This window comes from Anastrepha ludens, chromosome 5, assembly GCF_028408465.1.
Source record: "Anastrepha ludens isolate Willacy chromosome 5, idAnaLude1.1, whole genome shotgun sequence".
Taxonomy (NCBI): Eukaryota; Metazoa; Arthropoda; class Insecta; order Diptera; family Tephritidae; genus Anastrepha; species Anastrepha ludens.
The window spans coordinates 53482676-53508717 of NC_071501.1; the positions used below are offsets into that span (position 1 = coordinate 53482676).

The following is a 26042-nucleotide window of genomic DNA, read 5'->3' on the forward strand; positions in this document are numbered from 1 at the left end:
TAAAGAATGATAAGTTAAAACACTTGCTTAGATTTAACTGTAAATCATTGGTTCGACAGCAAGCTGAGGTATTATCCAGATGAGTTTGGATCTTAATGGTGTCTAATGAGTTTAAAATGTGTGAAAAGGTTTTGAATTCGAATAGTGAATAGGTGGTTAGTATCGTAGTTACTAAAACAAGTCTATATGTCATTGATAAATATAACTGATAGCAAGGGGCCTAAGATACTGCCTTGGGCAGCCCCAGCGTCTGTATGAAATCGTTGGAGTACATATTGTCGATAATGAATATAAATTTACGATGATGAGGGTTTCAAGATAAAAAGTATTGAATGAAAACACGAACTTGCTAGTTTTGAATAAAAACTATGAATAAAAAAATGGAATAACTAACTTTATAGAACGCTTTTGAGAAATCAGTACATATAAGTACAGTATCGGCTTGAAGATGGATGGTTGTTAAAAGCCAACATACAAAAATGCACAAGCTTTTAATCGAAAATGAGAAATTTGTAGATGAAGAGGTATATAATAAAGAAAATGTATTAAATTGTCTGGTCTAGAGCAGTTTTGCTGAGTACAACCTCATTCGTTTAAGGTCCACAATATATTTTTTTTTAGAAAGATCTATATACATACATATCCATACATACATTTTTTAATCTGACTGCAGTTTTTTTTATAAAAAATTCCTCAATCGATTGGAAAATAGCTTCGACAACTAAAATACTGTAGGTACAGTTCTTTAATAAGTTGGCAAGAATTTGTGTAAATATAAGCAACTTAATCGTCAACATAAAATTGACAAGGAGTCATTGGTTTGCTTTAGAATAAGTCAATAATTTTCAATTTGAATCACTCATTTCAATTGATACTAAAACTTTTGTTCGTGTACTGATTATTTCAGCACAGGGGCGGGTAACGACACTGTTTATTTACCTTTTATTACGGCCTTGAGATTTATTGACCAAAGTAAATACGTTTGATGAGCCAAGTAATTGTAAACAAGGGGGTTTACGTGCTTTTTTCTACCATTCCTAGAGTGTAGATACTTGTTCAAGTCATTGCATTACAAAGTAAAAGCGATATACATTTTCTTTACTTTACATAGAACGCGCCCCCATTTACGATTTTAAGACATTCTTGGGTGATTGCATGATTTTGTCATCTTAATTTATTTAGTCTTATACCGATGTTATGATTCTTGTTACCAAATAAATCTTTGACTAAAGTATCTTTGTACATTATGATATCAATCTCGTTAGTATGGTTGGTGTTATCGACATCGCCGTCGACATCACATTCGGTATTGGTTTAACGTGTTGAGACGAATTCGATAATTGATCGATAAATTAAAAGAAGGGACAAGTGTGACATTAGTTCTTAGTTGCGATTTTTGTACAAAAATATATTTTCGTTCGGATACAAGTTAAATGGATGAAGAAAGTAGAGCTCAGTTAAAAGTGTAAGGGAAAATTATAAGGCAGTGATCCCATATCCTAAATTCAGAGATAGCAAGTAGGTGTAATAATTTAGATTTGTAAATAATTGCTGAGCATTGTGGAGCATTATGTTGCAGTTGTTAAAATACTATCTTGTTCAGATTTGAAGACTATTTTCGACTTAACAAAACTGCGTTTAGAAAAAATTAAGCCGCAAAAAAGATGTTGTTTCAGGGAAACTTATTCCCATACCCAATACCAAAATGCTCAGAATGATAAGAAGACTCGATTTAGCCATGTCAACACGGCTGTGCGTGCCCATGATAACTTAGGCAAAAATTATACAGGGTGAACCAACTTCACACTGTTTGTATCTATAAAACAGCTCATGACATCAACATCAAAATTGTTCTAATGACAGTTCGATATATTGTTTATAAGCCATCAAAAGCATTTGCGTCTCAGTTTTGTTGAATTTTGTTTTCTGTGATGAAATTCAAACGTAATAGTGTGATTGCGTTATATTGCGTAAATCACAACCATCCATTGTTCGTGAGCTCAGTCACCTCAAAGTGAATAAAATGTTTGTGTATCGCACTATAAAACGTTACAATGATACTGGTAGCATTGCAAAGCGCTATGGAGGTGGACAAAAAAAAAACCGCAACAACGCCAGAAATGGTTCGGAAAGTGAAGGCTCGACTTGAACGAAATCCACGTCGAAGTGGAACAAAAATGGCGAAAGAACTGAAAATATCGCAAGACAGCATTCGACGCATATTGAAAAATTACCTCAAGGTTAAGGCTTACAAGTTCCAAAAAGCACATGATCTTTCACCCCAGCGAAAAAAGGTTCGGTGCGAAAGAGCAAAGGAGTTGTTGTGCTTGCACAAACGTGGCGAATTTCCTAACATTGTGTTTTCTGATGAAAAAAATTCCCAATTGAGCAGTTCATAAACACTCAAAACGATCGTGTTTACTTGACCAAACGCTCATACGAGAATTTGAGCCTACGTATGACCACTCGAAGCAATTTCCCATCGCAGTGACCGCTGATGGACGCTCTCCAATCGTTTTTATCGAGGCTGGTGTCAAAGTGAATGCGACTTATTATCGGGAAAATGTTTTAGAAGCTGCTTTAGAGCCGTGGACACGCAAACATTTCGGTCGTAGACCATGGACGTTCTAACAGAACTCGGCACCGTCTCATAAAGCTCGTGTGAACCAAGAATGTTCCACAATTCATTTCGTCCACACAATGGCTTTCGAATTCGCCAGACACAAATCCGATAGACTATTCCATTTGGTCCATTTTGGCAAGGTGAGGATTAAAAATTATGTCAGTATGGATGCGGCCGCCGTAGCCGAATGGGTTGGTGCGTGATTACCATTCGGAATTCACAGAGAGGCCGTTTGTTTGAATCTCGGTGAAAGCAAAATTAATAAAAACATTTTTCTAATAGCGGTCGCCCCTCGGCAGGCAATGGCAAACCTCCGAGTGTATTTCTGCCATGAAAAAGCTCCTCATAAAAATATCTGCCGTTCGGAGTCGGCTTGAAACTGTAGGTCCCTCCATTTGTGGAACAACAACAATACGCACACCACAAATAGGAGGAGGAGCTCGGCCAAACACCTAACATAAGTGTACGCTCCAATTTTTTTTTTTTTTTTTATGGATGCGCTGAAAAAAGCGATTATACGAGAATGGGCCAAAATACCTCAAGATCACATTCGTGCAGCATGCAACTCATTTTTTGACCAGGTGGACATATAGAGCTAAAGTGAATATATGTAGGTATGTTAAAATTGTAATCATTTTTGAACAATTTTGTCTTTGAAATCAATAAAAACTAATTTCTCACAAAAAAGTTATGGTGTTTTGAATAGGCAACACTTCATATCGTCGTTCACCCTGTACGAGTATATGCAATACATTTCAATGAAGCTTCCACTATAATGGTAATTTTTTAAAAAGAGGAAAACGCAATATCTGTTGTAAATAAAACTAAATTTCTCAAATTTAGGAAAAGTGGATACAAATGCTCCAGCTCTGAAAGTAGTAGCAGAGGAAGAGGAAGGCCTCCTCTTCAGGTAGATAATGACTTTGCTTCATTTGGTATCTCCAACTGGCGCCGGTTAGTGCGAGAAATAAATGGCGGGCGCGCTCGTTAAACTCGATCAATATCGCTTAAGCGGTTATCGCGTCAATTAAGATATCCCAAAAAAGAAAAAAAAGGGATGAAAGAAAGAATTTAAAAATTTGGCGCTTCCACGCTCTTGCTATTACTAGTATCTCGATATCGATTTAATAAAACTCGTCCAAACTTTGGACACGTTTTCCTCCCCAACTCATTTAGATCCCACATAAAAATGATTGAGATTGGATAAAACCCTGTCTCACTCTTTATATGTTAATACCCAGTCAAAATTAAATGTTACCAACCTTCGCGGAATTTAGCCATCCCTACTTTTTTAATTCATATTTATTTGAATATTATCGGCAGTGGTACATCTGCACATTGACCATTTCTGTTATTATATGTATAATTTATTATACTTGTCGCATTAATAATTAATTATAATCGAATATACCTTACGTATGCAGCTGAAAAGGACGGGAAAATTCACATAGTTTAAAACCTGTGGTCGCCAAAGCCTCAACAATAGAACTTAATCACTGAATTAAACACAGTATTTGTTTTTTATTCAATCGATTGGAAACTACAGAGTCATTAGAAAATAAATGGTATATTCGATTTTATACGATGTTTTCAACACACTGAAGTGGGGATTAGCCTAAAAGTATTTACTAGAAAATTAGCAGCTGGATCAATCAAGGATTCGAAGGAATTTTTCAACGATCATACTTGATTCAACCTATCTCGGTATGAACCGCGACTTGCGCCACTGTGACCAGAACACACATAATTTTTGTTTGTTCTTTTGAAATTTCGTGGGATATGGCTCAAAAAAAAGCACCAAGGTGAAAACAATCAGAACTTTTTTCTTCACCTAATATATTGGGTTTGTAGCATGAAAATAAGGGTTTGATTTTTAGCTATGAAATTTTTGTACGTTCACAAATTGTATGAGGCAATAAGCGCATATGAAATAGTTGCGGATGAAATCGATGCTTGCAAGTTTGGTTATGTAGTTTTTATAAGCTTTTTTCAATTTTATTTATCGACAGTACATATGAAATGGAAACATAGGAGACGCATATTTATTTATTCATCAGTTTCTATTTTATCTTCTTCAAAGTAGTCCCCTTCAGATATAATACACTTATGCCAGCTTTTTTTGTTGATGCAGTTCTGATATGCACTTTTTGATAAGTCCTTAAGCTCGTTCAGCGATTCGGTTTTTATTTGATGTAACTTCATTGATCCATTTTTTTCCATAGCAGAAAATCGTCGAACACGCAATACACTTGACTTATTTATGCCTCTCACAAACAAACTAAACATAATATATTTGCGACGAGTGTACCAACCTAATCTATAATATAATATAAAAATGAATCGCAAAATGTGTTGATAAGCGCATAACTCAACAACGCATGGACCAATCTCAACAATTCTTTTTTTTTCAATGTTCCTTGAAGTCCAAGGATGGTTTGTACAGCGAGAAAAATTCGAATAATTTCCGGGAAAACCCTAAAACAGCCCTTTTCTTTTTCCCATACGAATATTGCGCGTTCGTGTGTGTGCGTGTTCGCGCTGGAGGATCTAATGCGTTCACACAAAAGTGATAATATCGTGAACCCGACAAAATGTAAGATTTGATTGTTTTAGTTTCAGAACGAGTTAAGGAATGATTTCATTCACAAATAATAAATAAAAATAGTTAAGCAAATTCTAAGAATAATCATGCAGGGCTCAACATATCCAAACATATTTTAAGAATAACAACAGGCAAACATTATTAATTAATCTAGATAACTCATGTTTCTCACATGGTCAATTGTTTGTTGCCTGTTCCCGTGATAGAAAACCATCAGATTTGTTTGTATATTCACCAGGTAATCGAACAAAAAACATTGTATATCATAATTATGATTCACTTGATTTACAATAAAGCGATTACTGAAAATACTTATATACGTTTTATTTCATTATTCTTTATTATATCGGTTATTAACCCTATGTTAATAATAATAATAATAAATAATTTATTATCTCTATGTTTTGTCATTGAAGCACCCACTTTATAAGTATTAGTCATCTTTAGGTTTCCACTATCCTTTTAGATTATTTTTCAATCAGATTTGAACCTTAAGGTCTCAAAAGGGTGGCCAAAGTTCGTGGAAGCGAAGATACTTAGGTCACCCGAGCTGACCCTTTTCTTTAATTCTCCTGAATAGAACCGTCACAATGATGATAGGGCGGTGTGTGAGGGTCAGCAGAGTAAAAACGTCTTAAGGTCGGAATATAAACTGCCACATTCAAAATCTATTTAGCAGAACGAAGTCTGTCGGGTCGGCAAGTAAAAAATAATAATCGAAAGTCGAATATACGTAGCCCGCGATATTTGGAAATTCGCCTTCTTTTTTGAACAGACCTTGTATATTGGTTTTTAAATTCTACTTTTCTTCGGTGTTTCGTAATTTAGCCGTAGCCGAATGGGTTGGTGCGTGAGTACCATTCGGAATTCAGAGAGAACGTAGGCTCGAATCTCCGTATATATATACATATATATGTATATATTTATCAACTTTTGCCATATGAAGTAATGGCAATCTGCGACAAGCAATGTGTAACGAAGTGTATTTCAACACTTAAGACCACGTTCCCTAATTTGTCAGATGTTAAAATAAAAGAAGATGTGTTTGTGGACCGGAAAGTAGAATGCTTATCAAATATAACAGTTTTAATCGGTGGATAAGACTAAGGTGAGCGTTGGAACTCTTTTCCTTTAGTTTGCCATTTTGAATTCAATGTATTTGTAATCAATGTCTTAATGGTCAATTATAGTTTATTAATTTGGAATTCGACCGTCATCAATGGGCAAAGGCTTAACCACATTTTATTCAAAACTGTTTGTTTTCTGGAACTTCCAAACTTTGTTCTTGCAGTGTAAGGCTCAAGCCTTAATTTAAGTATAGGTTGAAGTCCCCAACACGTCAGGTTTTTGAGGAAAGTAGGAGTAAAAACACCCAAAAACACGTTTTTACCACGATTTTCTTAAAATCATGACGTCATAGACTCTTTTGAACTTCATTATAGTGTGCAGCGATCACATCGGAGACCAGACTGATATAAACAAAAAGAAAACAAAAAAGAAAAAACCAAAACTGTGTAGACCTGTGTAATTGAAGAATTGCTAAGAGGCTATGAAAAATAAGCATCTTTTCTTCATTGCTTTATTCACTTAAATTATATTTCTTCAAAAACAGGCATAAATACGTGTCTTTAAAAATTTTTTTTTTTTCTTGTGCCTTTGGACTTCTTTTCTGGGCGAGCGTTTTCTTTAATAAATAAATCAAATGAATCTACGATATCACGGACATCGGAATGAGGCAGTGATAGGCGATTTTTGTTGGTTTTCCTTCGAGACAAAGGCACATTTTCGATTTCTATATAAAAGTAAATTGAGGCTTTTTCATTATATCGCTTATAACATTGGAATTTTTCATCCGGTCGCGATTCGAAACAATGCGTTCATTACAAAACCGGCTATCGACCTACGGTGCAACATGAAAAGGGAGGAATTCTAAACATCATATGGGAAAAAGTTGTAAAATATCAATAAAATTTTTGAGCGTCTTCAAACTTACACTTTATTGTACTAAAACTGAATGAGCTATAAACGGCATACCCAGAAGTTTTTTAAAAATTCTGGTAAATAAGTTTAGAATTTTGATATTCCTTTTTTGAAATTTGTAAAATTTTTATGAATTTTGTAAAAAGTTTGGAACATAAAATATTAATGAAACTAATGTTAATTATGCGAGCACAGGTACATCGTGCTTACAAATAGTTAACAATGGTGTAAAAATACGAAGGCAAGCTGCCCAGTTTGTATGATTATTTTGTACGCAATATAAGTTTTTATTTATTTATTTTTCTTATTTTTTTATTTTATTTTTTTTTTGTCTTGCTAGGTATGATGAAAAGTGGCATCCTTTATTGTTATCAAAATTTCTGGCGGGTTTTTCTGATAGTAGCATAATATGCCCCACTGACAACCCAGCATCATCTTCGTGACATGAATATTCGTCTTCAGACTTAATTTTTCGGGCTTCACATATAATTTTCTCCATTTTGTGTTGAACTTTTTTTTATCCCGAGTTACCATTCGATGCAGAAATATCTTTAATTTAAAGAAAATGTCTAAACTCAAACGAAGTCGCAAGATTTCAAGTGATGTCGCACCCAGTTTTTTTTTTCTTTTGCATGAAGTACGTTTACCGTAAACTTTTGCAGCATTGTTTTTCGAATTTAATTGTATCAAAATACAAGACTTGTCGCACTGGCACTTATGCTGACATATTTGAACATGAACAAAGTAGAGTTTTGACAACTAAATACATACGATGAAGACTTGCTCGCGAGAAATCAAAAACATTTTTTTGTAAAAATTTAGTTTTTCTATGACGTGCAAATTTCGGATAAAAAGATGATACATTTTAGTTTCATGTAAACGGGTATATATGTATAATTGTATACAGTGTATGTGAAAATTGAGCGTAAGTACCGCCGAATTCTTTTGTAATATCTTTACCCCTAGAAATGGATCATTCAATGTTCACGGCTACAAGGAACCTAATCAGTTTCGAAAACTCGAATACGACCAGTGAATAATTTTAATAGATTTCGTGTGCGCGTATTATATTAAAAACCCGCCAGATTCTTTGGTCACATTCTCACTCATGTGTGCATATTTTATAATTTATTTATGCATATAAAATGTTAAGAATCCTTTGGGAAATAAAACAAATGTTTTGAGCATTTTATGTGGTGATTTTCTGAATTTATTATTGTAATCGATTGCAAGTATGTACGGTACATGATAAAATAATTTAAAGATAGTTTAACTTCTTCTTCTTGGCTCGTCTTTGCCTAAATTTGCCATAAACTATACTTTTGACTTTTTCTTTTGAAATTAAGCTACCATATTATTTGACAAAAGTAAACAAGTGCTTGGGTTTCAAACAAAATTTATTTAAAAAAAAAATTAAATATGATACTTATATAACCGGATGTTAAGTCAAATATTATATTACATTGTTTAATGCACTTAAGGAATGTATTTACGTGTATCTTTATTTAGTACGACATGCAGCTCATATTTAGAGATTGCGAAAACTCAAAAGGCAGTTGCAAAATAAGTGGGTTTGAAATTTGGTCGTTTCAACGGTACCCCATATGCGATAAAAATGGGCCGCGTTATCACAAAGAAGATTATGCTTCCCATGGAGCTTTTATTGGCTATAAATTATTTCTTTTCTACCGTTAGACTGACTACTAGAGGATGATATAACACTATAGATAATGAAATATTTTTTTGTAATGTCTTTTTATTATAGTACAATAAATTTCCAAAGCAATATTTTTCGTAGATGGCAATTTACTAAAGATGTAAAAATCAATAAATTCAGTTTATGGCAAAAATTTCAAAATGAAACTATCTTCCTTTTTGTAAGGTACATTTCGAGTAGATTTACTTTATTCTTCAAAAATTATAGGATTGTCTCTCTGTCCAGGAACCAAAACAACGTTTGTGATGCACCGCTTAGCTAGCTTATTAAGAATAGCTCCGAATTCAATTGTTACTTTGGAATGAGTATTATTACAATGTAGAGATTTTACGGCAGCTTTACTGTCAGAGTATATAGTGATCGGTTGTGCTGTAGTAGACGAGTTTCTAATCCACAACGTAGCCTCCTTTATAGATATTAACTCAGCTTGAAAGACCCTGCTTATCTACAACTTGAAATTCGTGCGATAGTCATTTATACGTCATTTACATGCTTTGTACAATCCCTTGTATCTCTGGCCAAAAGTTGACTTTAGTCCTTCTACTTTTTATTTAGTGTGTGCTTATCTGTTACTAGCTGATATTGCATTTCTGCAGAGTTGAAGTAGGCAGTTTTCGAGTAAATTTTGTATGCAATTTTTACTCTTGAAGGAGAACATGCTTATAAAGGGTGTTTTTTTTAGAGGTTAGGTTTTCAATTTGGCACTACTTTTTTCGTAGATGGTCTTTTTGACAGCTGTCACTTGATTTATGCTCAGTTTGGTTTGCCATTTCATAATGAATAGACTTACACCTGAACAACGTTTGCAAATCGTTCAAATTTATTACGAAAATAATGGTTCGGTTCGCGCGACGCATCGCGCCCTGCGCCCAATATTCGGTCGACATAATCGTCCATCAGAGTCACTAATTCGATTAACCATGGATCGGTTTCGCACCACGTTTGCTCTAGTGGATAATACGCATCCTCAGAGACATCGTACAGTGCGCACCGAAGACGCTATTGCTGCTGTGGAGCAGAGTATCGAAGAAGACCCGAATGAGTCCATCCGCCATTGCGCGTAGCAATTGGAGATGTGCCCATCCACTTTATGGAAGATTTTGCGGAAGCATCTTGGTTTGCGGGCTTACAAAATCCAACTCGTGCAAGAATTGAAGCCGAACGACCATCAAGCGCGTCGCACGTTCGGTGAATGGGCCCAAAACGAGATGGCCACCGATCTCGATTTTCACAAGAAAATTTTGTTCAGCGATCAAGCTCACTTTTGGTTGAATAGGTATGTCAATAAGCAAAATTGTCGCATTTGGAGTGAACATAATCCACAAGCCATTGCTAAGACGTCGTTACATCCTCAAAAAGTCACTGTTTGGTGTGCTCTATGGGCAGAGGGAATCATTGGTCCATATTTCTTTAAAAATGAAGCCGGCCATAATGTTACAGTCAATGGAGAGCGCTATGGAGCCATGATTAATGACTTTTTCGTGCCTTAATTGGACGATGTTGATGTGGACGACAAGACGGCGCTACATGCCATACAGCCAACGCAACAATCGATTTATTGAAGGAAACTTTTGGTGAGCGCATTATCTCGCGCCGTGGACCTGTGGCGTGGCCTCCAAGATCGTGCGATATAACACCGCTGGACTATTTCTTGTGGGGCTATCTGAAGTCGCTTGTCTACGCAGATAAGCCCGAGACGATCGACGTCTTGGAAGAGAATATTCGGCGCGTTATTGCTGACATACGGCCCCAATTGCTGCAAAAAGTGGTCGAAAATTGGGCCCCTCGGCTGGAATTTATTCGAGCCAGCTGCGGCGGCCACTTGCCCGAAATCATTTTTAAAACATAATGGCAAACCCTTATCTTTATAATAAAGCTAAATTCTTGGTCATAACATCAAATTATATACGTTTCATTTCATCTTGAAAACCTAACCTCTAAAAAAAACACCCTTTATGTACTTTATTATTAACTCTGCAAAGTGATAAACAAATTCTTCTCAAAAAAGAACTTCAGGTAGGGCCTAGCAAATTGGATGATTTCGATATTGCTGCTGTCATTTATAATGTAAAGAATGCAGTCAGACTTCCGTAATAATGTGCGTATAAATGTATATGATATACAACAGAATATGCGTTATTTTCAATCGCTTTCACTTTCTCTTAACTCTGCTGAGTCAGCTCTCTCATCATCCTCTTGTTGTTTTAACCGTCCTTGGCCGAATATTAATCCATGTCGTTTCAGTATTGTAGAACCGACTGCTTTCTTCATACATGCCAGCACCAGCTCTCACATCCTCTTCTCCATCTAACTCGAATGCTGCCAATAATGATAGAATACGAGACTAATCAATTGCTGTAAGTGGAAAGCCAATAATGATAGAATACATCGTGAGTGAAACCAAGGAAAAAACTTCATTTGGGGGCTTTATTATCATTTGCTCTTTCACAGTTTAATACGCGGCACTTTTTTATTACTTTTTTTTAAATCTGAACATTAAAATATCCATTGACTCACAAACAAGTAACTTTGCACACAAATGTTTGTTTGTTTTCCTGACGTCACTCAAATGTCAAATTTGCCAAGAACAAAGTAGCGGTTTGTGGAGCGCACCAGCTTTGTATTTCCTTCATCGTGTTATGTTGTTACGATTGACGCTGCCATGAATGTTTCTTCAATACTCCCAATAACTGAAAACCAAAGTGTTTATAACAAGAACAATAAATTCGCTTTGATTACATCGCTTAATATATATAAATATATATATATTTGGCGCGTACACCCTTTTGGGTGTTTGGCCGAGTTCCTTCTCCTATTTGTGACGTGCGTCTTGATATTGTTCCACAAATGGAGGGACCTACAGTTTCAAACTACTTTTGTTGTCTTCATAACAATGGGTCAAAAAGAATTTTGCGCTTTAATTTTTACTTCTTGATGGGGAAAAATACCGTTCAAGCGAAGCAATGGCTTGAAAAGTGTTATGGGGACTCCGCTCTATCAGAAACAATAAGAAAACGAAGGTTTGCTGACTTCCAACGTGGTCATAGAGACACTGATGAGAGAAGCGAGTTCATTACGATGTCTGGATTTTTAAGACATCTGCATATAATAGGTGCTGGCAAATAAAAAGCATCTACTACATCAGAATACTACCTTGAGGTACGCCAGAAGTAGCAATGAATAGGGCAGAAGATTCCCCCTTAATGCAACAAGACAATTCCTTCCATTTATAATATATAATATTTTAACCATAAATGGAAAATCGAGTGAAAGCCAAGAAAACCCAGTTTGCACAATATAATTCTATGTGACACAGTGCCATAGGCCTTGGAGAAATCAGTGTAGATGCGATCAACTTGAAGTCACACGAAAATATATAGGTACAATACAATATTCACTGAAAACAGCTAGGTTGGAATCAGTGGAATTACCTGTTACAAAACCATGCTGGCTGGAAAAAAATTAACATTTCGTAGCAAAGTATAAGTTTTCTTTAATAATAGTTTCGTATATTTGGAAGTAGTGGACAGCTTTGAAATTGGTCTATAGTTACGCACATCATCCTTGTTGCCATTTTGAAAGATTCCAGTAATTTTCTAAAAAAACTGATATTTAATACAGAAATGATATATTAGTTATTGGATTTTATGAACTTTTTATAAAATTTATTCGTTCTTCTACTTTCTAGTGGTTTAAGATTAATTAGAATAATCGAGACTTATGGGAAGAGACGGGATCAGAAAATTTTAGCGGGAAAATTTTTTTTGCACACGTCCAATTTTACCAATAGAGAATTGATAATAAGGCTTCCAAATGAATACTGCTTAATCTAATTTAGAATGAATTGAAGGACCGAAAAGTTCGAGCTATTCCTTCTTATAAAGCCAAAGACGGAAAACTCAAAGCCCCTTTTAAGTAGCCTTCCAAAAACCTCTCGAGTTGTTTGTTCAAGATTGGCCACGTTTTATACGTAATAAATAATTTCACGTGGTCACGGTTGCAATTTTAGCAGTATAAAACTACAAAATAATATTTTTGAGTAAGAAAATTTACTTTAACATACATGGCGAAGTCCAAAATAAGCAAGGCTGAGATAAAGTAGAAACGACCGGAGCTTCGTTCTGACAACTTCGAGTTTATTTATTCATAATACTCCCCTTTGGATTCGATACACTGTTTTGCGCGATCTAAAAGCTTTTCGAAAGGGTGTTTCAGGCCATTGACCGGAATGTCCTTCAGGATGTCGGTACAATCATTGTGGATGGCCTCTACGGACGCAAAACGTTTTCCTTTCATGGCGAAACACAATTTTTCGAATAGGTGGAAGTCACAGGGAGCCATATAAGGCGAATACGGTGAGTGATTGATGGTCAAAATGCGATTTCTAGTCAAAAAATCAGTCACAAGAGTGGATCGATGAGATGGTGCATTCTCATATGCAACAAGCGCCAGCTTCCTCCTTCGCGCTAATTAGGGCTAATTCGACGAATGCGATGCAACAAACGCTTCTAAACGCCAAGAAAATTGCATTGACGGTTTAGCACTTTGGAACGACCTCCTTGTGGGCAATTCCCTTGGCATCGTAAAAACAAATGAGCATCAACTTGATTTTTGACTTCTCCAAACGCGATTTTTTGGGTGGTGACTCGTCTGGGGCCTTCCATTCGGCACTTTGACGCTTAGTTTTAGGTTCATGTTGGAAGCACCACGTTTCATCACCAGTTACAATGCTTTAAAGGAAGTTCTCGCCTCTTTAATGAGGCCGTTCGAATGTTGAACTCTGAGCAATTTTTGGTCCTCAGTCAACTTGTGCGGAATGAAACGTGCACAGACCTCTCGTAAGCCCAAATGATCAATTAAAATGCGATAAATCGATGTTTTGGAGATATTCAACTCCGATTCCATGAATTTCAACGATGATTTCGATAAATTTACGAACAATTTCGATGGAGATTTCGATTTCGGTGATTATTGATTTTTGGCGACCCGTGTGTTCATTACCATTTGTATCCTCACAACCATCTCTGAAACGTGTAAATCATTCATAAACTTTGGCACGCGATAGACAATCATCGCCATAAACTTTTTTCATCAATTTAAATGTTTCGGTAACAGTTTTACGTTAACGATTTTAAAACAAAATTTGACATTAGCTCTTTCTTTGAAACTAATTTTTGTACCGATGACACAAACATACTGACACTTTAGACGCAATAACTTCGCTTCCACTGAACCGAATGTCACCAAGCTTTCACTGGAAATCAGCTAGGGATGTAACTTCCAACGCACTAACCCATTTAAAAGATGGCGCCATCAAAAAATGTTATGACGCCAGTCTTGTTTATTTTGGACTTCACCTTGTATTTTCTTATTTTTTATTAAGAAATGTCTAAATTTGCGGAAAAGTTTCAAACTTTTTGTTAAGATTTTTTGATGATTTTGAATGCAACCATTTTACAGATAGTATGATTTTAAAATTATTTGCAATCTGCTGATAGTGTTTTTACTCATGGAAGTGTTCAGGTTATTCCTTTTTTTGCAAAAATGTTTATTCCAAAATAAATTCAATCTAGTTGGATTTACAATTTCATATTATTAACAAGGAATTGGGCACCAAGCCATTCACGTTGCTGCAAGGTTCGGTGTATGCAGAATGTTTATGTATCGTAGGATTTATTGATTCTTCGAATAATCTCAAGTGGAGGACACGTTCAGAACCGGACGTCCGCCCATTGTTCGAACGAGCTGTGCGGGTGCGAATTTGCCGAAATTCCTTGAGAGAACAGAAAATAATGGCTATCTGCCCTCCGGATCAATAAACCGATTAGTCCATGATAATCTCCACATGAAGGCTTTTCGCAAGTGGCCATCTTTTAACTCCGTGGTTAAAACAAATAAGATTGGAAAGATGAAAGAAGCAGAACAAGTTTTTGCTAAACATAATGACAAAGTCTATGCAAGAAGCGAAAAATACTGTACTAAGGGTTGTTCCGAGGTTACATCTTTGCATTTATGCAAAAAGGGCATACTAACTGGAGCAAAAGTGTTTTAAGAAGAAACCCTCTGTAATGGAAAACAGCGGATCTTTCTACAATGGCATATAGAGCTAAAACGAGTGGTGGCTAGCTTTTATATGCGTTGAAGATTAGCGCTCGGGCATGCCATATTTAAATCCTCGCGACTACAAATTATTTTATAATCGGAGCTAGAGGGTATGGCCAGCAAAGTTCGCTATCGAAATGAGGATAACCTCACACAAGTTCTTATTAAATCAGTATCATCTATATTACGTAAATCTGGATATTTTTTTAGTTTTACAGAAACATTATTACACATAATTTTAATGAAATCTTAAAACTCGTTCCTTAATTCTTTACACGACTTTAAGTTGTTTCAGAACTTACGACATGCATGGTCGCCGGAGCCAACTCGGACCCGGGACTAAAAACTCACGGACTACTATACATACATTTTTTTAAATTACAAACAATCAGCACCAACCGGAAATTATTTGTTTTAAAAATTTATAACGAAGAAGAAATTTCTAGCGAAAATGTGAGATGATACTTATGTGATTATAATGATTTTTTTATTCAGATAAGTTCATCCAAGTAAATGTCTGCTTTTTGGCATTTTATCTAATTTTTTTCATGTTGAGAACGTCTTTGCTCTTTTGAGCTCCAGACTTGTATTCGGATATGGTGCCACTATGCAAGAAAATCGGAATGTCCTTATATTGTATACATATATTTTTAGGATAATAATAGAGTATTTAATTAACACTATTATTAACTATTTATCTATAATTTCATTCTAGTGAAACGGAGCGCTACAAAAAGATTAAGTGGCAAGATGTTCATGTTGGCGACCTAGTACATTTATCTAACAATGAAACCGTACCAGCAGACATACTGCTTCTACGGACAAGCGACTCACACGGTGCCTGTTATATTGACACTTGTGATTTAGATGGTGAAACGAATCTTAAACGAAGAGAAGTGAATCAATTTGAATTTATTTTCATACAACATAGCTAAATATTTCTTTCTTAGGTTGTTCGTGGTTTTACAGATAAACAGACAATATTCACGCCTAGTAAATTTGTGAGTCGAGTCGAAGCTGATGGGCCCACAACAAAACTTTACAGATTCCATGGGGCCTTAATACATCCATCTGGAGAGCGTATACCCATTGCCACGGAAAATTTGCTGCTTAGAGAAAGCCGTCTGAAGGTTAATTTGGATAATTGATATTTGTACAAATGGAGATATAACTAAAATTATTTATTTTCAGAATACTGATTTCGCTGAAGGCATAGTGGTATATGCGGGCCACGAAACGAAATCAATGCTGAACAACAGTGGCCCACGTTACAAGCGCTCTCAAGTCGAACAACAGATGAATATTGATGTTATATGGTAATTTTAGTCTATTTAAAATGCTCGTATGATTTTAGTCCGTTTTCAAATGTGCGTAGGTATTCGTAGCCCACTGTGGGCATACAGCACCAAATTACAGAAAACTTTTTTATGTAATGGTGATCTCCTCACTGGGGACATTGTAAAACTTCGAGTATATTTCTGCTATGAAAAAGCCTCTCATAAAAACCATCTGCCGTTAATTGGCATTTATTAATACGAAGAGAATCAGTGGATTCCAGACTTAAAAATGTGTGAACACTTTCTGAATTCTAACCAGTTTGCATTTTAATTGCAATAAATGGGTTCAAGCCATTGTGGAATATTTTTAGGGGATATTTAACCCTATTATTATTGCTATTACCAAAATTAGGCTATCAATTTATGTTAAAATAACTAAAGGTCAGCTCTTCGTTTTTTGCACTAAACTGCATGTTTTTTTTTTTGTGATTTTTATGCGCAAGTAAAGGGACTCAAGTTTTATTCCGCCACACGGAATGTCACAATAAGTACCCGGGACAACCCGAATTGCAGTCAAGTTTAAACATACTCAACTACGGGGCCACTATAGCTTTTTGCTGAAAAGAAAATCAGAATAAAGGAGAGTGCTAGGGCCTGTTATTATATTAATATTAGTTGCTATAGCGCCGGCTTTGGGCGCATATTGCAAGTAGTAGAGTATATTGTAGACAATATATACTATTAACTTTCCAACTAATACCATTCTAACAATATCAATGTTTTCTGGCGGTACAACTATGCTATGCACTAATTGCTACTCGAAAATCTATAAAAACTTCAAGACTACTTAAAAAAGTTTATTTTTGGCTTGTAGCTTGAAGAATGAAGCTTAACAAGAGTAACAACATTTATTGTGAAGAAACATGTCCATTTCTAAAAATAAATTTCAATCCTAATTAACAAAGAAATGGTGGCCAGAAATGTAATGGAATTGAAATGTGGACCGCTTAAATTTGCTAAGTGCTCTGGCAATATTGCCCGGTCAGCGGCGGATAAAATGTTTTGTACTATCCACTAAACAAGATGTAAACAGTGGATGTTGTTGTTGTAGCAGCATAATCATTCCCCATAGATATATTTTGATTTACCTATACATATATAAATAATTGGCGCGTACACCCTTTTTTGGGTGTTTGGCCGAGCTCCTCCTGCTATTTGTGGTGTGCGTCTTGATGTTGAGGGACCTACAGTTTTAAGCCGACTCCGAACGTCAGATATTTTTATGAGGAGCTTTTTCATGGCAGAAACACACTCGGAGGCGTACCGCTATTAGAAAAATGTTTTTCTTAATTTTGGTGTTTCACCGAGATTCGAACCGACGCTCTCTCTGTGAATTGCGAATGATAGTCACGCACCAACCCATTCGGCTACGGCGGCCGCCATACTTGACCCTAAAATTGGCTCCAGTCCAATTGGATTCTCGAAAGAACTTGAGTTCAGCAATTTATCGGCCAGATGAGCATCACAGTGTCACGGTACCCATACAAGTTCAAACTCATTCCACACCTTGAAACGGAGTTCAATGAACTTAGATTCCTCGACTATTTTTGAAGAAGTGCAAACCGGTTTCAAGGCCTTAAGAACAGCTTGGATGTCCCTGCAGACCAAATAATGGCATATATATTATATATCTATATATATATATTTTTCCATGGTTTCACTCTTTATTTAATTGTTTATCGCGTTTATTGCTATTGCTCAATGGGCTGTAAAATAGATGCCACATTTAGTACGTTTTTACAGAGATATTTAGTGGTAAATTGCCTTCTCTAGGTTTTTTGAACAAAATTGGTCGAAAACTCTCCATTGTGTGGCAGGGTGGTCCATCTTTGAAGTCTAATTTAACTCGGCTATAAATACGGCGGCCGCCGTAGCCGAATGGGTTGGTGCATGACTACCATTCGGATTTCACCGAGAGAACGTCGGTTCGAATCTCGGTAAAACACCAAAACTAAGAAAAACATTTTTCTATATGTGAGCAATGCAATAAATAACACTGTGCGACAGTGATTTTATACTTTTATGGAGACCTAGTACAACTTGTAGGTATAGTAAAACTAAGAAAAATGGTATAGGAGAAATTTCCAATACACCCCCAAAATCTCATTTTATTGCCATAAAACCGTTTTTCAGTAGGTTGATGTGAACAATCACTCCTAACTTCGCCAATTTCTATCCGATTTCGAATTTGTTTTTTTAGTTCGAAAGAACATAAACAAGCCTTTTTGACAGTGTGTTGGCAACTTTTCGGAAATGACAACTGACGAGACTGTAGAAGGAAGTATTTGGATTTTTTTTATTTTTTCTCTATTTTTTCAACTTTGACATAATTTTTACGATATTATCCGATATTGAGGATTTTTTTAGTACACTACTGTTATAGTAAATTTAATTTTGCGTCGAATGAGCTATATTTGACTGTAATTGAATTAAAATTAATAGAGTTGTGTGAGTTTTAAGATTTTATTCTTTTTTTACTTATTTGGTATGTAGGCATCGAAGCATGAAAATGATAACAAGTGTCATTATAAATACATAATATTTATTGGAGTATTGTGCAGTGCAGCACTGTACGGTATGGTATGGTACGGTACGGTGCAGTACACAACGGAACTGGTTCCAAACTTAAAAATGCATTGGAAACGGCCCTTTGGAGTTTAGTATGGTACGGTACATTTGTCACTCTCTTCATCAGTTTTAAATACTTCTCTGTAAGAAATTCGATCATCATCATTCATCTGAAGTCGTCATCAACTAAATTCCATTCTTTAAATCGAGAAGCGAGCGTTTCAGATTGTCTTCCCGATAGAAGTAAATCACGATAAAGATCCTGAAAATCTGAATTTGATACAATGTGTCGTTCTGAAGACTTAGAACCAGACGGAAAGTACTCTTCATCATCAGGTTTATTGTTATCAGTTTGATCATCATCAGCATTGAGTTGAACTTCCTTCAGTTCCTGCAGTTGAGTCAATCATATCGTCCAAGACTACGGGGTTCTTAACAGTTGCAACATCAGCATACTTTATGTGCTTTCGAGCTTTATAATGATGACCGTTTACGTCCGTTTTATAAAAATAACAATCATCTGGTTTAAGATAAGGCTGATGATGCCACATCATCGGAGAATATTGAGAAATTCGACTTTTCTGGCAACGTTTTGATTTATATTTCTTGAATTTCAATGAAACAAACAATAAAACTTTGACGTTTTAATAAGGTTAAATTATAATAACAAACTTCTTTTCTTAATCAATGTACAGTGTGAACTTTGGTACACTTGGGAGCTTTTCCATATTTCTATTGAAAAAAAATGTGCTATAATATGTCAGATATTTTCGTCAGTTCTAACCAGTTCTGTTGTATGCAGTACAGTACATATAACTCCAATAAATATTACGTATCTATAATAACGCATCAAAACACGTCCTTATTCCCATTTAACGTATTTAAACCTACATACCAAATTAGTAAAAAAAAAAAATCTTAAAACCCACACAACTCTATTAATTTTAATTCAATTACAGTCAAATATAGCTCATTCGACGCAAAATTAAATTTACTATAACAGTAGTGTACTAAAAAAATCCTCAATATCGGATAATATCGTAAAAATTATATCAAAGTTGAAAAAATAGAGAAAAAATAAAAAAATTCCAAATACTTCCTTTTACAGTCTCGTCAGTTGTCATTTCAGAAAAGTTGTCAACACACTGTCAAAAAGGCTTGTTTATGTTCTTTCGAACTAAAAAAACAAATTCGAAATCGGATAGAAATTGGCGAAGTTAGGAGTGATTGTTCACATCAACCTACTAAAAAACGGTTTTATGGCCATAAAATGAGATTTTGGGGGTGTATTGGAAATTTCTCCTATACCATTTTGTTTAGTTTTTCTATAGCCACAAGTTGTACTAGGTCTCCATAAAAGTATATTTAATTTTTTTTTTTTTTGTCACAGTGTAATTAAATATGAAAACTAAATTTGAATGAAATGGTTATCCATGTCTAACGACAAGGTTTATGTTATTTCCACATTTTTTAACGATATAACAGTAATCTATACTTTTTTCCTCCTCTTCCATTCTTTCAGGTGTGTGATAATTTTGTTGATATTGTGCATTATTGGTGCCGTTGGTTGCAAAATGTGGTTGAGCTCTTTTGAACATTTCCCTGTACCATATCTACCTTTTGACGTTAATCCTAGCTACGAAGGTCTTTTGACTTTCTGGACGTACATTATCATATTGCAGGTGATGATTCCATTGTCGTTGTATGTCACAATTGAACTATGCAAAATCCTTCAAGTCTATCACATACACAACAACATCGATTTGTATGATCAGGATACAAACAAAAAAACCGAATGTCGCGCGATGAATATCACAGAAGAATTGGGACAAGTACAGCATATTTTTTCAGATAAGACAGGAACACTGACTGAAAATAAGATGCTGTTTCGACGATGTGTTGTCAATGGCATAGACTATAATCATCCGCCTTCTGAGCTGGAACAATTACATTCAAAGCCAGGATCACCTGCACCACCGCTTATAACTAATTCCACATTAATTAGTGATATGCTAGAAGTAATAAACTCGGGTCAGTATTTATCACCGAATGCGCAGCGGCTTCAAGAGTTTCTTTTGGTGTTGGCAATTTGCAATACGGTGATTGTAAGTGCTACACCCCATCATGATTTAATGAATGCTAGTGGCATAATTGAAGTTCAAGATGCAAGCAATAGTGATTCGAAAGGTAGGTGTTTATGCTTTTTTAGTTTTGCTGTTCATACAATTAAATTTGTTTAGGTGGAAAAGACAATCATATTCCCCTCCAAAACATAACTCAAACAGATTCATCTTCATCCTCGATAGCGAATAATAATTTAGCACTTGCTGTACCGGCTGATCGTTACACACGATTAGCCGAATCACGTTCCGTAACGCCATCGCCGCCTCCGAACGTCGGTTATGTTTTGCCAACACAAATACATATACCATCTTTGTCACCAATAAGCAGCTCCGCAGAGACTACGCCTACTTCTGATTCACCTCCAATGAAAATTAAGTCATTCTCAAATAGCATATCACCAACGGGCCGAGCGAAAGCTGTAATCAATTCAAAAATAACAAGTCTTACCTCTTTTCTAAATGTAAAAGCACAAGCAAAAAAATTTTCCAACAAGATAAAGTAAGTCAAAATAAAATTAACTTTAAGTTAATATACCTATAAGTGGTTTTCAATAAAAATTATTTATTAGTCAAGCAAAGAGTCGACAAACATTCAAAACAGCCGATGGAAGACCATTGTATGAAGCCGAAAGTCCAGATGAGCTTGCGCTGGTGAATGCTGCTTACAGCTACGACTGTTGCTTGGTCAACCGGAGCCCGAATCACATATTAGTAAGCATTCCAAACTCAGGTATGGTGGAGTATGAGGTACTAAAGATTTTACCCTTCGATTCGAGTCGCAAGTGCATGTCAATCGTTGTGCGTCGCACTGGAACACAAGAAATTATACTTTATGCAAAGGGCGCCGACAGCTCTATTATGCCTGTTTTAGTGCCATGCCCGCCAAACACTCCGGAAGGTATTTGAATTTCAATACAACAAAGAGCATACATATATTATAATCTGTAATTTTACATAAGGTCTAATGCGAGAAAAGGCGCAACAACAATTGGATCGTTACGCGCGAGAAGGCTTGCGCATATTGGTGATGGCAAAGCGTATACTCAATCCCTCAGAGTACACCGAATGGTGGGCACGACATCAAGAAATTGAAATGTCATTGGAGAATAGAGAACGACGTATCCGAGACTCGTTTGCCAAGCTAGAGTCTAATCTGACCTTGTTAGGTGCTACAGGCATTGAGGATCGTTTGCAAGATGGCGTTCCGGAAACGATAGCTTCTATGCTTTCAGCTGGGATATCGCTGTGGGTGCTAACTGGTGATAAGCCGGAAACAGCAATAAACGTTGCTTATTCGGCGAAATTGTTCACGCAACAGATGGAATTAATACGGTATGTAGAATTTTTTTCCGCTTCCTATGGAAAATTTCCGATATTATCTGGGATGTAAAAATAATTTGTGTGTACATATTTTAATCATTATATGCAGTCTGACGGCCCGTTCTCGTGATGCTGCCGAAAGTGCAATTAATTTCTACTTAGCCGAGCTGGACAACAGCAAGTCATCGTATGATACTCGATTGAAACCACGAGCTCTGGTTGTTGACGGCAAAACACTTACATTTATCCTGGATTTGCGGTAAATTCCTTTTATTAAAAGATCATTTATAATCATATAAATTTATAATTATATAAAAATTAGGGAATTCACTATATTTTTTAATTGATGGTTTCTTACGATAATAGCGTGAAAAATTTCCATAAGCTCTTAGGGAATTTTGACGGTGTGACATCTTTCGGCAACTTAAACGCGACTGTTATAAGTTCTCAATTGTTTGTTTTTGTTGTAGCAGCATAAACATTCCCCATACATGCTGGAGTACAGTCCTTGGTCGGATATAATCCGCGTTGTTCCGGTAAAGTAAAATCGACTGTCGTGGGAACGGTCCAATTGGTCGTATTGTTTAGTTAGTTACTGATTTGTAACACAATTTAAAGTTAATTTAAGCAGTTCCCTACTAAAAATAAAATGTAAAATGGTTCGGGAAATGGTACCGTTTAAAAAAAAAGGAAAAAAAACTATTCTGGTACTAAAATATTTCTATTACAATACATATTTTGCTAATTATATTATGTGAAGTGAAAAGTTCTGAGTGTTTTTCGCTATATGTCTTTAGTGCGTCATGCATGCATCATGCATTGTTGCTGTGGCAACTTATAAAATACTGCTTAAAGCGGTCATTGTCGTTGATATCTCCTAACGGTAGACCCAGGAAACGAAACAGTTTTGATGAGGTTGGGATCGAAAAGAGAGGGGGTGTTAGATGAGCAATTCTGAATAAGTAGGATATCCAGGAGGTAATTGTGCGGATATTCCGAGGAAGCTGAAGCTCTTCGTCTGCAATGAGTTGAGGTTGGTCTCCGATTACCGCGTGCAGAGTCTTTAAGGGGGTAATCAGCTCTCGGTGAAATATCTTTAACGTCTCTCTGTATTCACTCAGGTCCAGTTGGTTATTTAATATAGGTTTGGATGCTATCAGTTATTTCGAAGGGATGACTTCTGGCGTGCCTAGGGGGTGAATTCGCACTCAGTAGACTGCGATACCTTTTCAGCTGGTATCGCTTGGTGGTGTTACCCTTGTTTTAAGGGGTAATCCAAGCCTCACTATGAATGTGGTGTTCAGGCGACAGTAGAAGGTATCTCGTCACAGTCCTTAGTGCGGTATGAGAGGTATGTGCTACGTTCACCATGTTCTACTAGTTCCTTCCGCCCATATGGGCGCTGCGCAACTTAGAAAGGGCCGACCAGCATTTGGAGTTCCTTCGTCTGTATAGATTATTTTACTGAAATCCAAATCAAAAATATTGACGCATTTTCATAAAAATAAGTAAACAACATCAAAAAATAATGAATAAAGGTGCCCTAGAAAAAATTAGTAAAAATACAGTGATCTAGAAAAGTCTACATACACCCGCTCTTTCTACTGGCTTGAAAGTCCAAAAAGTTTATTGAAATTTGAAACCTTTTTACCAATCACAGTAATCTTCAAAAATCCATGCTTTAACATAAAATAACAAAGCTCCTCCTCCATTTTGTGGTATGCGTTTTGATGTTGTTCTACAAAATGGAAGGACTTACGCCGCCTACAAACGGCAGATGGTTTTTTATGAAGATCTTTTTCCTGATAGAAATACCTTCGGAGATTTGCTATTGTCTGCCAATTGGCGACCGTTATTAGAAAAATATTTTCTATAATTTTGGTGTTTCGTGCTCACACTCACTTTCGAACCCAGACGCTACCGATTGGTAGTCACGCACCAACTCAATCTGCTAGAAGAAGAATTTATATTGGGTAAATATGCAGGCCATCGTAGCCGAATGGATTGGTGCGCGACTACCATTCGGAGGTGCACAGGTACGAAACCCCGGGGAAAAAAATCAAATTATAGAAAAATACAAAAATAGAGTCGCTTCTCGGTAGGCAATGGCAAACCTCCGAGAGTATTTCTACCATGAAAGAGCTCTTCATAAAAAAACCATCTATCCCTCCTTTTGGTGAAACGCATTAATTTGCACACCACAAATTGGAGGAGGAGCTCGATCGAACACCCAGTACAGCGTATAGGCGCCAAGTATTTAATGTATATATTTTTATTTATTTTATTCTATTTTTGTGTTTGTTTGCCTTGTTTTCTTGCTTGCATAGCCTTTTATGAACTTTTAGGAAGCATTTCAAAAAATCTCTTAAACAGCGCCTACCGTAATATAATGACCATTTGAGAAAAAATAAATAATAAAATGCTTTTTATTTTTTTTTTTCAGTTCAAAACTTATTAGACCCTTCCTGAGACTAGCAAACAGTTGCGCATCTGTTTTATGTTGCCGCTCGACGCCTCTACAGAAAGCCTATCTGGTTAAAGTAGTAAAAGAAGAGTTACGTCTCTGTACTTTAGCAATCGGTGATGGCGCAAATGACGTCTCAATGATACAGGTATCTAATGTGAATTTAACTACTCTAAACAGGACTAATTGAAATTTTCGATTTCTTTATGTAGATGGCTGATGTTGGCGTTGGTATCTCCGGTCAGGAGGGTATGCAGGCAGTAATGGCAGCGGATTTCACATTGTCGCGCTTTCGTTATTTGGAGCCCTTATTGTTAACACACGGTTACTGGTGTTACGATCGCTTGTCACGCATGATTCTTTATTTCTTTTACAAAAATGCTGTAAATATTTTTGGAATTTCGCTTTTATCATTTTCTTACGCTTGAAATGTCTTACACTCTTTTAAGGCGTTTGTGTTCTTAATATTTTGGTACCAACTGTACTGCGGCTTTTCTGGTTCTGTTATGATGGATCAAATGTATTTGATGTTGTATAATTTAATATTTACATCTTTGCCGCCCCTTGCCATTGGCGTCTATGACAAACGCGTGCCTGAAGATTTTCTATTACGAAATTGTTATTTGTACAAACATGTAAGTTCTCAATTAAAACATTCGTTCAATGCAGTTCAATTCAATTTTCAAATCATTTCAAAAGAGTCGATTGGGCCTAGCCTATAAACCACATGACTTCTGGATAGTACTTTTAGACGCATTATACCAAAGCTTAGTGATATTTTTCATGGCTTTGTGTGCATATGCCGAATCGGATATTGGAATTTGGGAGTTTGGGGCAACGATAACGGCTTCCTGTTTATATACGAATTTAGTTCATGGTGCACTGGAAATAAGATCATGGGTATATTAAGATATATAATTTAAATTGAAACAATTTCGAAGTACACACGTTACCAATTGCAGACCATATTACATGCGCTCTCTATTATCATAAGTCTTGGTTCATTCTACGCTTTCTCTATTATTTACAACTCAACATGTGTTAACTGCTTTGGATTACCTTCTACTTATTGGGTGATATTTCGTTGTTTTGGCTCTACGATACATTGGCTCGTGATACTCATATCAGCATTGGTGGCCGTTTTACCGCGGTAAGTTACTCTAATCATTATTAACGCAACTGGTGTTATTAAATTTTTTCTACCTA

The 26042-nt window shown here is 36.0% G+C and overlaps 1 protein-coding gene across 4 annotated transcripts in view; it reads left to right on the plus strand.

The window, feature by feature from the left end:
- The window catches only part of LOC128864911 (phospholipid-transporting ATPase VB), a 77973-nt gene that overhangs the window by 31816 nt on the left and 20115 nt on the right, over positions 1-26042 (plus strand). For all 4 annotated transcript variants that reach the window (XM_054104677.1, XM_054104674.1, XM_054104675.1 and 1 more), the window contains 13 exons: positions 15740-15920; positions 15975-16154; positions 16216-16340; positions 20452-21116; positions 21170-21551; positions 21622-21950; positions 22012-22384; positions 22482-22631; positions 24816-24984; positions 25049-25219; positions 25286-25471; positions 25536-25736; positions 25799-25986. In XM_054104677.1, coding sequence (XP_053960652.1) covers positions 15740-15920; positions 15975-16154; positions 16216-16340; positions 20452-21116; positions 21170-21551; positions 21622-21950; positions 22012-22384; positions 22482-22631; positions 24816-24984; positions 25049-25219; positions 25286-25471; positions 25536-25736; positions 25799-25986 — 3300 coding nt within the window. The remainder of the gene's footprint in view (positions 1-15739; positions 15921-15974; positions 16155-16215; positions 16341-20451; positions 21117-21169; positions 21552-21621; positions 21951-22011; positions 22385-22481; positions 22632-24815; positions 24985-25048; positions 25220-25285; positions 25472-25535; positions 25737-25798; positions 25987-26042) is intronic.